The 13687-nt window shown below is 31.3% G+C and overlaps 5 protein-coding genes across 6 annotated transcripts; 4 read left to right on the top strand and 1 right to left on the bottom strand.

The window, feature by feature from the left end:
- Nucleotides 1-718: 718 nt before the first annotated feature.
- LOC124493766 (uncharacterized) lies at nt 719-2847 on the bottom strand. Its single transcript, XM_075732005.1, has 4 exons — nt 2560-2847; nt 2306-2493; nt 1459-2252; nt 719-1389 (listed from the first exon to the last, which is right to left on the bottom strand). Exons 1-4 carry the CDS (start codon nt 2645-2647, stop codon nt 987-989), a joined length of 1473 nt encoding a protein of 490 aa, XP_075588120.1. The 5' UTR covers nt 2648-2847; the 3' UTR covers nt 719-986.
- A 145-nt stretch (nt 2848-2992) lies between these two features.
- On the top strand, nt 2993-4695 carry LOC124494362 (uncharacterized). Of its 2 annotated transcripts, none has more exons than XM_075732006.1 (4): nt 2993-3182; nt 3582-3793; nt 3858-4150; nt 4280-4695. In XM_075732006.1, exons 1-4 carry the CDS (start codon nt 3161-3163, stop codon nt 4584-4586), a joined length of 834 nt encoding a protein of 277 aa, XP_075588121.1. In that variant the 5' UTR covers nt 2993-3160; the 3' UTR covers nt 4587-4695. The 2 variants fall into 2 exon arrangements, with proteins under 2 accessions (XP_075588121.1, XP_046913495.2); XM_047057539.2 differs by having other exon boundaries at nt 3066-3182; nt 4211-4695.
- A 339-nt stretch (nt 4696-5034) lies between these two features.
- LOC124493767 (uncharacterized) lies at nt 5035-6744 on the top strand. The gene is made up of 3 exons (XM_047056870.2): nt 5035-5300; nt 5351-5643; nt 5715-6744. The coding sequence occupies exons 1-3, from the start codon at nt 5043-5045 to the stop codon at nt 6658-6660; spliced, it is 1497 nt and encodes a 498-aa protein (XP_046912826.2). The 5' UTR covers nt 5035-5042; the 3' UTR covers nt 6661-6744.
- Nucleotides 6745-7013: 269 nt separating this feature from the next.
- On the top strand, nt 7014-13506 carry LOC124493768 (uncharacterized). Its single transcript, XM_075731956.1, has 3 exons — nt 7014-7300; nt 12128-12420; nt 12486-13506. The coding sequence occupies exons 1-3, from the start codon at nt 7037-7039 to the stop codon at nt 13504-13506; spliced, it is 1578 nt and encodes a 525-aa protein (XP_075588071.1). The 5' UTR covers nt 7014-7036.
- LOC124493324 (uncharacterized) lies at nt 8337-9688 on the top strand. Its single transcript, XM_075732378.1, has 3 exons — nt 8337-8698; nt 8756-9063; nt 9136-9688. The coding sequence occupies exons 1-3, from the start codon at nt 8402-8404 to the stop codon at nt 9686-9688; spliced, it is 1158 nt and encodes a 385-aa protein (XP_075588493.1). The 5' UTR covers nt 8337-8401.
- Nucleotides 13507-13687: the final 181 nt, after the last annotated feature.

Below are 13687 nucleotides of genomic sequence, written 5' to 3' on the forward strand. Positions count from 1 at the left end.
TTTTCTTCAGTGATCACATAATTGAATATATCAGACACACACACACACACACATCAGCATATCACCATTTTAAGCGGAGCATTTGAATTGTCATTTTGAGATTATAATTTGATTGTAATTTTTTTAGCACACTTGTTGTTTTGTTGTTGTTGTTGTTGTTGTTGTTGTTGCTGCTGCTGCTGTTGTTCCACATTCGTTTTCTGTACATATTCTTATTCTTATTCTTATATAAATTAATCGTTTTTTTTCCTATTTTACATCTTTTATCACTATTGATGATATTTGTTGTGCGCGCGCTGCTATATTATACCCTTTTCATCATTATTGAAAGTGAAACAAAAAAAAAATTTTTTTTTTCTCTTCACATTAGAAATTCTGTCGTTTTTTTTTTGTTTTACATTTGATGTGTATAAAAAAAATAGCGTTTCTATTTACACACCAGACAGACAGAGAGAGAGAGAGAGAGAGAGAGAAGAGAGAGAGAGAGAGAGAGAGAGAGAGAGAGAGAGAGAGAGAGAGAGAGAGAGAGAGAGAGAGACAGAGAATCCACGTATCATGAATTTAAAAAATCAATTATCATTACACATTAACAGAATATCTACACACACACACACACAAATTACCTGTTGTAATTCATCATTTGTGAACAAAAATCAACACAGCAACCAAACAAAATGGAATTAATTATAGTACACACAAAAATGCAAAATGCACAGTATTTTTTTCTTTGAATTCATTCAATTTATTTTATTTTGTAGAAGACAAAATTGTTATTGAAAACAAAACAAAACCAAAAAAAAAAAATAATAAATAATAAATAACAGTAAACATGCCCACACACCCATATACACACACACAATATTTAATTTCACATTGATTATCATCATCATCAATCATCATCATTCATTATTATTATTATAATTATAATTTCGATTATCGATTAAAAAAGAATTAAAATTTGAAACAAAAAAAAATAGAATGATGCATTAGATTGTAAACATTTTTCTCACTGAATCAGACATTTCTGATGCCAATTGTAAATGTTCAACAAGATCATCCATAGCTTTATTACCGAATGCAGCAGCAAATGTTAAACGTTTGGTTTTCATAACAATTTGTTTCAATTGATCAAGAAATTTGATGGAAAATTTATCCAATTCTTTTGCCGATGCCGATGATGATGATGATGATTTATGATCAAATTGTTGTTGCTGTTGTTGCCATTTTCGTATGAATAATTTAAATGTATTCAATAGATTTTGTCCAGCCAATAAGATATGTTTAACAAAATTGAAATAAACTTCCGGTTTATATTGACGATGATTAATGATTTCAATAGCTAAACGTGTCCATTGATAGAAATTACGTTGTGCTTGAAAAATGTGTCGCCTAAATTCCATTGAAAAACATCCAATCCAATCAATATATGAGTCATCATACATTTTTTTTCCTACTTACCGATAAAATTGTTTCATTGATTGAATATTTGTTGTTATCGATGATGATTGAAAATGATTACTGGAAGAAGAAGAAGAAGATGGTAAAACAAATGAATTGGATTGAAAAACAAGATTTTCATAACGAAATTGGTATTGATTCGATAATAACATTTTGATACGTTCATCATCATCATCTAATTTCTTTTTCGATTCCAAACAAACATAATCATATTCATAATCACAGCCATCATCATCATCATCTTCGTAGTCAATATTTTGGCTATAATTGATAATTTTTTTGGATGAATTTTCGGTTAAATCAAGTTTATTGTTGTTGCTGCTGCTGCCCTTGTTGTTGTTAATGGCAGTTGATGTTACAATACTTTTTGGTGGCCGTGGTAATGTCGATGCTTTTGTATCCATTATTAATGGCGGTAATGATCGTGATGTATGATGACGATTCAATGTATTTGTTGTTGATTCAATTCTGTTTTGATTCATTTCTGGTAAATTTTCATAATTATCATCATTATTATAATTGGTTTGAATTTTCCTACGAACAAATGATGATTTTTTTGGCAATTGTGGCCGATTATTATGTAAAGAATTAAATAATAAACATGATGATGATGATGATGCAGTCATCAGATTTGTTGTTGTCGTCGTCGTCGTTGAACGTGATTTAACCGGTATATTTTTCGGTATATCATAATAGAAACTTTTTGCTTTCTGTAAATCATCTTTGCTGCTGGTACTACTGTTCGTGATACTTTTAGCCGGTAATTTTGGGATGACCATGTCCAGAATATTGGTCTGAAATTTTGAAAAATTTTATATTTTATAAAACGACAATAGGAAAAACTTACAATGGTTTCCGGTGGTTGCATTAGATTTTTTGTTTGAATCATTCCGTTTCTAGAATAATCATCAAATGATGATGAACTATGTAATGGTGGTGATAAATGATTCGAATTCGAATTCAAATGACCAATCGAAGTTGGTTTCATATTCCATATGCTTTTTTTCGTATTGATTGGATAATCATAATCGGAATCTGACGAAAAAAAAATTAATGAAAAAAATAACTAATTAAAATTTGAATCAGAAAAAAAGTACTCACTTGGTTCACAAAATGATTTTCGATTATTCGAACTGACCAATTGATCATAATCACAGCCATCATTATTATTCGAATTTTTAGTATTCATTATGATTATTGGAGGGAAAAAATTTTCGTTGATTTTAGTAACAATTTCAGTGGACCAATTTCAACAACAACAACAAAAACTTTTCATATTTTTTACTTATTAATCTATATCTGAATCTGAATGAATGATCACATTTCACATACATCACAGTTTTTCAATATATTGAATCACAATTTACAAACAAACACCCAGACAACAACAACAACAACAAAAAACGATGACTATAAAAGCATCAAGTGCCACTACTCTATCATCATCATCATAACAAAAACAACAAGGATACAATAATCATCGTCGATTGCGTTATCATCATCATCATCATCGTCGAAAATGGACTAGAAATGGTAGCAACCACCATGGCTACAACTATATAATCAATTGATTGATTTAATCAAGTGAAAAAATAAAATGCATCAATTCCGTTTTTTTGTTGTTGTTGGTGTTGCCATAATCATCACCAGAAGACAAACAATTAAAGTATAGTTTTTCGCTTTACGATTATCAAATCTACTGATGATTGATTTGTCAATATATCGTGAGTGAAATTTTTTTTTCTTACCATTGTTGATCACATTTCCTGATTGATAAGATTTGATTTGCTAAAAAAAATTGATTCAAAGCAAATTTTTTTTTATGATTTTTCCAGATGAAATTCGAAAATTTCTTATCCACTATCGATAGATGGCGCAATATTTTTTATTTTTTTTTTTTTTGTTATGAAAATTTAAACATTCGAAGGAGAATAGAAAATAATGAAATTTTTGAAAATAATTATTACACAATTATGGATAAATTAATTTGAAAAAAATGAAAATGCTTTAAAAAAATGTGGCATATGATCAAAATTATTATTAATCTATTTTTGGGAATTTGTTTTTTATTTTTATTTTTTTTTTTTTTGACAAATTCCGTTTCGTTATCGAAATGATACTAGTTCTATTTATTATTATTAAAATTGTGTTGGCTGATGATAAATCAATTATCGTGCATGGTAATAGTACGACCGAATTGGATCGTGTACAATTTGCATACAAATCTGTCTATGGTATACCGAAAAAATTACTTTGTGATGAATCAATTACTAAACAATTTTATGAATGTGAACGAACGGCACATCATACATGGGAAATCACCGTTAATGATTATGTAAGTATGATGTTTTTATGGTGTAATAATTCTAAATTATTAACAATTTCTAAATTTATCATAGTTTTATGAAAAATCAAAGTTTTGCTGTTTCATTTGGCTAACACTTTCTTGTGAAATGGATGTGATTAAAAAATGTAGTGTAGATTATTTGAAGAAACTTGAAATGAGTACCAAACAATCATACAAATCAATGTGTGAACGAATCGGTTCTGGACCTAATAGCTACACATGTTTTATGACAAAAGATACAAAAGCAACGATTAATTGGATAATCGCAATTTTAATTCTCATATTAACTTTGGCATGTGCATCCTATGGAATTCGAACTTATTGTAACAAAAATGAAGATGTTAAGTAAGTTTTTTTGTGTTTTTGTTTGTTTGTTTGTTTGACAATTTGAATTAATTCATTAAGCCAATACACTTATTATTACGTAACTGATCCTGATACTGGCTTGCCACTATATTTGGGACCGATTCCTAGACTGAAGATCCAAAATGCACCACATAATCCTAAATACCCAATAAACTATGATGAACTTTTATTGAAAACACCACAACGACCACGATTGACATTTCCAAATTTTGAAACAGACCAAAACGCTATACCATTACCAAATGTTGCAAAAAACGCTACACCATTACCAAATGTTACAAATAACGCTATACCATTACCAAATGTTGCAAATAAAAATAATCTTGGCCCTCAAAAACCAAATTTATTGGTAACATCTTTAAAACTGCTTGGCCACGATCTAGTTGAATGGTCTCCCGAATGGATGTGGAGATAATGAAAAATAATAGCACACAAGGAGAGATACATCAACTTTTTTGTAAACATTTCATTTGCAATAAAAATTCAACAACAACAACATGTGTGTGTGTGTGTTATGATCATGAAATTTTTAAAACGAATAAAGCAAATGGAATAATTTATTACTTTTGTTTAAAATTTTCAATTATTGGAACCTAAAAAATCAATAAGTTTAAAAAAATCGTAATCCTAAAAAAAATAAATTTGTTCACTTCCCACGATAGATGTCGATATATATAATACAGCAAATGATGAAAACAATAGAATTTCAATTTGGGCTATAATTTACGAATCGAATATACAAGAATGGCTTGAATAGTAGTGTAAATAAATTCCATGACCAATTTTACGATTCTAATGGTTTATTTTTTTTTTAATTTTTTTTTTGGATTCGAAGGATTATTCTGCTCTTCAAATGATCGGATTATTGTTTATGAATAATGATGGCAAACAAATCTATTTGAATTTTTTGATAGTGGTGATTCTCTTCATGACGATCGTTGTATTGGCTGATGATAAATCAATTATTGTGCGTGGTAATAATGCAACCGAATGGCATTCTATACGATATCCATACAAATCTGTCTATGGTCTATCCAAAAGATTAAAATGTGATGGATCGATTCATGAACGATTTCATGAATGTGAACGATCAGCACACCATGCATGGATAATCACCATTAATGATTATGTAAGTTGATTATTCTATAATTTCAAGTTGTTAATGATTGATTTTCAAAGTTTTATGAATCAAAAAAGTTTTGCTGCTTCATCTGGCAAACACTTGATTGTGAAATTGATGTTGTTGGAGAATGTGATAAAGAATATTCTAAGAAACTCGAAACCATCACCGAAGAATCATACAAATCAATGTGTGATCGAGTTGGTTCAGCTCGTGGATCAACATCATGTTGGTTGACACAAGATAGACAAGAAACAATTGCTTGGATAGTCGGAATCATAATTTTTATCTTAACGTTGGTCTGTGCATGTTTGGGAATTCGAACTTATCTTAATAAGATTAATGCTGCAAAGTAGGTGCTATTGAATTTTTTTTTTTTTTTGATCTGAAAATTTCAATTAATTCAACGATACGATTTTATAGGCCTAAATTAGAAATTAGCGAGCCATTTGATTATAGAAAGGAAACGCATTTATTTGTTGAAAAAAATTATATGGCAGTTGTTGCAGATAAGAAAGCAAGAACACAGAAACATGTCCCGTCGTCTCCAAAACCACCACGAATAAACAAATCATTTTTACATCCCGATGGGGTTGGCCCAGTAACTGATTCAGCAACTGTTCCAAAGAATATCTCTTCATCTACATCAAGAACACCGATGGCGATAATGGCCCCACAAGCAACAACAACAACAACAACTAGAAAAACTCCCATTCCAGCGCCTAGATTATCAAAAATGAAATTCGGAGGAACACCTGATTTATTTAACCGATCAATTTTACATCCCGATGGGGTTGGCCCAGTAACTGATTCAGCAATTGTTCCAAAGAATATCTCTTCATCTACATCAAGAACACCGATGGCGATAATGGCCCCACAAGCAACAACAACAACAACAACTAGAAAAACTCCCATTCCAGCGCCTAGATTATCAAAAATGAAATTCGGAGGAACACCTAATTTGCTTAACCAATCAATTTTACATTCCGATGGTGCTGGCCCAATAACTGATTCAGCAAGTGTTCCACAGAATATCTCTTCATCTACATCAAGAACACCAATGGCAATAATGGCCCCACAAGCAACAACAACGACAACTAGAAAAACTCCCATTCCAGCGCCTAGATTATCAAAAATGAAATTCGGAGGAACACCTAATTTGTTTAACCAATCAATTTTACATTCCGATTCGGGCCTAATGGATTCACCATTATCAAAAAATATCATTCCTCCCAGAAAATTGACTATAGGGTTGCCAGACGGTGGTTCTATGACGGTACCAATACCATCAGAACCACCATCACCAACTAGTCCGTTAAAAGATTTGTGGCCAGACTGGTTGTTTTCCCAGATAGTGCGAAAAATCTGAAAAAGTTTCATTTAGACGTCTGAATTCAAAGTTGTTATTGATACTAATACATTTTAAAATTAAAAATTATCATAAAAAAATGAATCCATGATATTAAAAAAACATTTCTTCATTTGACAAATTAAAAAAAAATTTTAAGTTAAAGTGAAAACTATTAAAAAGCCACTTTACTCAATAGATGGCATGGTTACATACAGCAAATGTGGAAACAAATATATGGATAACAATAGAATTTTTAAATTTTGGGCTTTAATTACGATTGGAATCGAATATACAAGAATGGTTTAAAATGGTGTAAATAAATTTGACCACCATTCATTTTTATACGATTATACTGGTCTATTATTCTATTCTTCAAATAACCGGATTATTGCTTATGGATTGTGATTGCAAGCAAATCTATTTGAATTTTTTAATAGTGGTGATCTTCATGACAATCGTTACAAAAATTGTATTGGCTGATGATAAATCAATTATTGTGCGTGGTAATTATGCCACCGAATGGCATTCTATACGATATCCATACAAATCTGGCTATGGTCTATCCAATAGATTAAAATGTGATGGATCGATTCATGGACGATTTCAGGAATGTGAACGTTTGGCACATCATACATGGCAAGTGACCATTGATGATTATGTGAGTTGATTATTCTATAATTTCAAGTTATTAACGATTTACTATTTTCTTATTTTCAAAGTTTTATGAATCAAAAAAGTTTTGCTGCTTCATCTGGCAAACACTTGATTGTGAAATTGGTGTTGCTGGACAATGCGATAAAGAATATTCTAAGAAACTCGAAACCAGCACCGAAGAATCATACAAATCTATGTGTGATAAAGTCGGTTCAGGTCGTGGATCAACATCATGTTGGTTGACACAAGATAGACAAGAAACAATTGCTTGGATAGTCGGAATCATAATTTTCATCTTAACATTGGTCTGTGCATGTTTGGGAATTCGAATTTATCTTAATAGTACTGCTAAGTATGTTTTATTAGTTTTTTTCGATCTGACAATTTCAATTAATTCATTTATACGATTCTCTAGACCTAAATTAGAAATTAGCGAACCATTCGAAACATTGAATTACAGGAAGGAAGCGCAAGCATTTGTTGAGAAAAACTATTGCCGAGTTGTTGGCCACTTAAGATCACAGAAACATGTCTCGCCTCCAAAACCACCACGAAAAACTCGAGGAAACATATCATTTTTACATCCTGATGGGGGTAGTCCAATAACGGATTCATCAAGTGTTCCAAAGAATATTTCTTTATTGACTGAGACAGAACGATTACAGAGAATTACCCAACACTTTGATCCTCTACTAAAAATGTAAAGAAGATAATCATTGCTGGTGGGTAGTGTTGATTTGTTCAATGAAAATAAGCATGAAAGAAATGAAAACAAAGCTATTGAAATTTCCTTATACCTTAGCTTTAGTTTAAAAATAGAAATAAAAAAAATAAAATAAAAAAATGAATTGATGACATTAAAAAAGCAATTTCTTTATTTGACAAATTGAAAAAAAAATTTCAGTTTAAAGTGAAAACTGTTAGAAAGCCATCTTACTCGATAGATGGCGTCACAAATAGCAAGAAATAGCTAACAAAATAGAATTTTTCAATTTTTGGGCTTTAATTACGATTGGAATCGAATATACAAGAATGGTTTAAATCGTATATAAATAAATTTGATGGCCATTCATTTTTATACGATTATACTGGTCTGGTCTATTCTATGTTTCAAATGACCGGATTATTGTTTGTGAATAATGATGGCAAGCAAATAATTTTAAATTTTTTGATGATGATCATATTCATGACGATTGTTGCAAAAATTGTATTGGCTGATGATAAATATAAATCAATTATTGTGCGTGGTAATAATGAAACCGAATGGCATTCTATACGATATCCATACAAATCTGTCTATGGTCTATACGAAAGATTAAAATGTGATGGATCAATTCATGAACGATTTCATGAATGTGAACGATCGGCACATCATTCATGGGTAATCACCATTGATGATTATGTAAGTTGTATTCGATAATTCCAAGTTAATACTAATTTTTTTTTATGAAACTCGTAGTTTTATAAAACGAAAAAGTTTTGCTGTTTTATCTGGCAAACACTTGATTGTGAAATTGATGTTGCTGGAGAATGTAATAAAGAATACTCGAAGAAACTTGAAACGAACACTGAACAATCATTCAAATCAATGTGTGATGAAGTCGGTTCCGCTCGTGGTTCAACATCATGTTGGTTGACACAAGATAGACAAGAAACAATTGCTTGGATTATCGGAATCATAATTTTCATCTTAACTTTGGTCTGTGCATGCCTGGGAATTCGAAGTTATAATAGCAGAACTAAAACAACAAATACTGGAATAGCAAAGTAGGTTCTTTTGTGTATATTTTTTTTTTTAGTTTTTTTGTTTGAATCAATTCATTGATCCGATTTCTATAGGACTAAATTGGAAATTAGCGAACCATTTAATTACAGAAAGGAAACGCATTTATTTGTTGGAAAAAACTATTCGCAAGTTGTTGGCGAATTGAAAACAAGAGAACTGAAATATGGTACTCCCCCAATACCACCAGTAATAATTCAAGAAAACAAATCATTTTTACATTATGGAGGTGGTCCAATAACGTATTCATCAAAAGTTCTAAAAAATACCCCGTCATCTACATCAAAAACAATAATGACAAAACAAGCGGCAACAACAACAACAACAACCACGTCACCACCTAGAACATTGACTTCAGCATTGAAATCTAAAAGAAAACCGAATTTATTAAACAAATCAATTTTACGTACCAATTCAACATCACCAAGGGTTTTAAAAAATAAAACTACTCCAAGAAAAGTGACGTTTGCAACTGAAAGTGTAATAATACCATCATCATCGTCACCAATTCCAACCATAAACCAGCCAAGAACAGCGACAATATTAACATCGTCATTATCGTCATTAAGTTCTTTGGATTATGCTGGATTGCCTGAGACTAGGATTTAATTATGAATCGAATCGAATAAAAGAATGACTTGGAGTAAATAAATTTAAAATGAAAAAATAAATCTATGATGACAATAAAAAAAACATTTTTTATTTGACGATTGAATTGATTAATTGAAATTGAAAAGAATTTTATTCTTTAAAATGAAAACTGTTGGAAAGCCAGCTCACACGATAGATGGCGTCACATATAGCAAATGTTGAAACAAATAGAGAAATAACTAACAAAATAGAATTTTTCAATTTCGGCTTTAATTACGAAGAGATTGGAATCGAATATACAAGAATGGCTTAAATAGTGTGAATAAATTCCATGACCAATTTTGCGATTCTAATGGTTTATTTTTTTTGATTCAAGGGATTATTCTGCTCTTCAAATGATCGGATTATTGTTTATGAATAATTATGGCAAACAAATCTATTTGAATTTTTTGATGGTGATCATATTCACGACGATCGTTGCAAAAATTGTATTGGCTAATGATAAATCATTTATTGTGCATGGTAATAATGCAACCGAATGGTATTCTATACGATATCCATACAAATCCCACTATGGTCTATCCAAAAGATTAAAATGTGATGGATCGATTCATGAACGATTTCATGAATGTGAACGATCAGCACACCATGCATGGGTAATCACCATTGATCATTATGTAAGTTGATTATGCAATAATTTCAAGTTATTAACGATTGACTATTTTTATATTTTCAAAGTTTTATGAATCAAAAAAGTTTTGCTGCTTCATCTGGCAAACACTTGATTGTGAAATTGGCGTTTCTGGAGAATGTGATAAAGAATATTCTAAGAAACTCGAAACCAGCACCGAACAATCATACAAATCAATGTGTGATCGAGTTGGTTCAGCTCGTGGATCAACATCATGTTGGTTGACACAAGATAGACAAGAAACAATTTCTTGGATAGTCGGAATCATAATTTTTATCTTAACGTTGGTCTGTGCATGTTTGGGAATTCGAACTTATCTTAATAAGATTAATGCTGCAAAGTATGTGCTATTGAATTTTTTTTTTTTTTTGATCAGAAAATTTCAATTAATTCATCGATACGATTTTATAGGCCTAAATTAGAAATTAGCGAACCATTTTTTTTCAGAAAGGAAACGCATTTATTTGTCGAGAAACACTTTCCGCTAGTTGTTGCCGAATTAAGAGAAAGAGCACGGAAAGGTATTCCACTTCCAAAACGAAGAACTCGAGGAAACAAAACATTTTTACATCCCAATATGGGTGGCCCAAAAATGGATGCAGCAAGTGTTCCAAGGAATATCCCTTCATCTACATCAAGAACACCAACTACAGTAATGCCAAAACAAGCAACAACAACAACCACGTTACCACCTAGAACATTGACTTCAGTAATGAAATCTAAAGGAAAAACAAATATGTTAAGCCAATCAATTTTACATGCCGATACGGGCCTAACGGGTTCACCATCACCAAGTGTTTCAAGAAATATCACTACTCCAAAAATAGTGATTATAGCGGCACCTGAAAGTGTGACAATACCATCACCACCGTCACCAACTCCAACGATTACACCGCCAGGAACACCTACAATATCAACATCATCAATGGGTTCTTTGGATTTTACTGGATTGACTGAGGCAGAACGATTACAGAGAATTGCACAACACATTGATCCTCTACTAAAAATGTAGATGATTGCTGGTGGTGGTGTTGATGTGTTCAAAGAAAATAAGAATGTAAGCGGTGAAAACAAAGCTATTGAAATTACCTTATACCTTAGCTTTATTTTAAAAATAGAAATAAAAAAAAATTAAAATAAAAAAATGAATTGATCACATTAAAAAAGCACAAGCGACATAGACTAGTAGATTTCTTCATTTGACAAATTGAAAAAAATTTCGTTTAAAGTGAAAACTGTTAGAAAGCCATTTTACTCGATAGATGGCGTAACAAATAGCAAGAAATAACTAACAATAGAATTTTTCAATTTTGACTTTAATTACGATTGGAATCGAATAAAAAAATGGCTTAAATATTGTAAATAAAATCCATGACCAATTTTACGATTCTAATGGTTTATTTTTTTGATTCAAGGGATTATTCTGCTCTTCAAATGATCGGATTATTGTTTATGAATAATTATGGCAAGCAAATCTATTTGAATTTTTTGATAGTGGTGATCTTCATGACAATCGTTACAAAAATTGTATTGGCTGATGATAAATCAATTATTGTGCGTGGTAATAATGCAACAGAATGGCATTCTATACGATATCCATACAAATCTTTCTATGGTTTATTCAGATCATCAAAGTGTGATGGATCGATTCATGAACGATTTCATGAATGTGAACGATCGGCACATCATTCATGGGTAATCACCATTGATGATTATGTAAGTTGATTATTCTATAATTTCAAGTTGTTAATGATTGATTTTCAAAGTTTTATGAATCAAAAAAGTTTTGCTGTTTCATCTGGCAAACACTTGATTGTGAAATTGACGTTTCTGGTGAATGTGATAAAGAATATTCTAAGAAACTCGAAACCAGCACCGAACAATCATACAAATCAATGTGTGATCTAATTGGTTCAGCTCGGGGGTCAACATCATGTTGGTTGACACAAGATAGACAAGAAACAATTGCTTGGATAGTCGGAATCATAATTTTCATCTTAACGTTGGTCTGTGCATGCCTGGGAATTCGAAGTTATCTTAATAAGATTAATGTTGCAAAGTATGTGCTATTGAATTTTTTTTTGATCAGAAAATTTCAATTAATTCATTTAAACGATTCTATAGACCTAAATTAGAAATTAGCGAACCATTTAGTTTCAGAAAGGAAACGCATTTGTTTGTTGAGAAACACTTTCCGCAAGTTGTTGGCGAATTAAGAGCAAGAGCACAGAAACATGTTCCGCCTCCAAAACCACCACGAAAAACTCGAGGAAACATATCATTTTTACATCCCGATGGGGGTGGCCCGATAACTGATTCAGAAAGTGTTCCAAAGAATATCCTTTCATCATCTACATCAAGAACACCGATTACAGTAATGCCAAAACAAGCAACAACAACAACCACATCACCACCTAGAACATTGACTTCAATAATGAAATCTAAAGGAAAAACAAATATGTTAAACAAATCAATTTTACATTCCGATCCGGGCCTATCGGGTTCACCATCACCAAGCGTTATCACTACTCCAAGAAAGGTGGCGTTTGCAGCTGAAAGTGTGACAATACCAACGTCACCAACGTCACTAACTCCAACGATAACCCCGCCAGAAACACCAACAATATTAACAGGAAATACAAGCCGCACCATAACACCATTTCCATCAACGAATAGTTTAGCTAGCCATGATTCTGAAACCCTGAAGTTGCCAATATTCGTTGATTATCACTATCCCCATCTCTGGAAAGAATCAGGCCCACCTCTAAGGCCCAAACCGATAAGATTAGCATCTTCGAACTTATTTAGACCACCATCACCGTCAACAACAGATACCTCTGCCGAACATACAATTAAAAATTTATCTTCCAATTTCCATATTAGTGATGGTTCATGTTTCAAACCAGTACAAAAATCAATTATAAAAAAAATTTCATATGAACAACAACATTCAGTTGTCCCCATTGATTTGATCAGCTACAAACCAGAAATGGAATCATCAAAAATTATTGGAGATATTCAAAAACCATTACCATCACCGACACTGCCAACCTTATCATCAACAGATGTTACAACACCGAATATTACACAAGTCATACAAGAATTAGAAACATTGAATAAATTGCAAAATTTTCATGCAACATAGTAATAATAATAATAATAGAATTTATTTATTATAAAAATTCGAATCACAACAACAAATTATTTACAGAATAAAACAAGCTAAATAAATTGATTATATTAAATTCCAATCAAATCAATCAATAATGGTATTGATTATTGTTTATTAAAAAAACAATCCGTTTATGAAATGAAATTTGTTTCCA

This window comes from Dermatophagoides farinae, chromosome 6 (assembly GCF_024713945.1).
Source record: "Dermatophagoides farinae isolate YC_2012a chromosome 6, ASM2471394v1, whole genome shotgun sequence".
Taxonomy (NCBI): Eukaryota; Metazoa; Arthropoda; class Arachnida; order Sarcoptiformes; family Pyroglyphidae; genus Dermatophagoides; species Dermatophagoides farinae.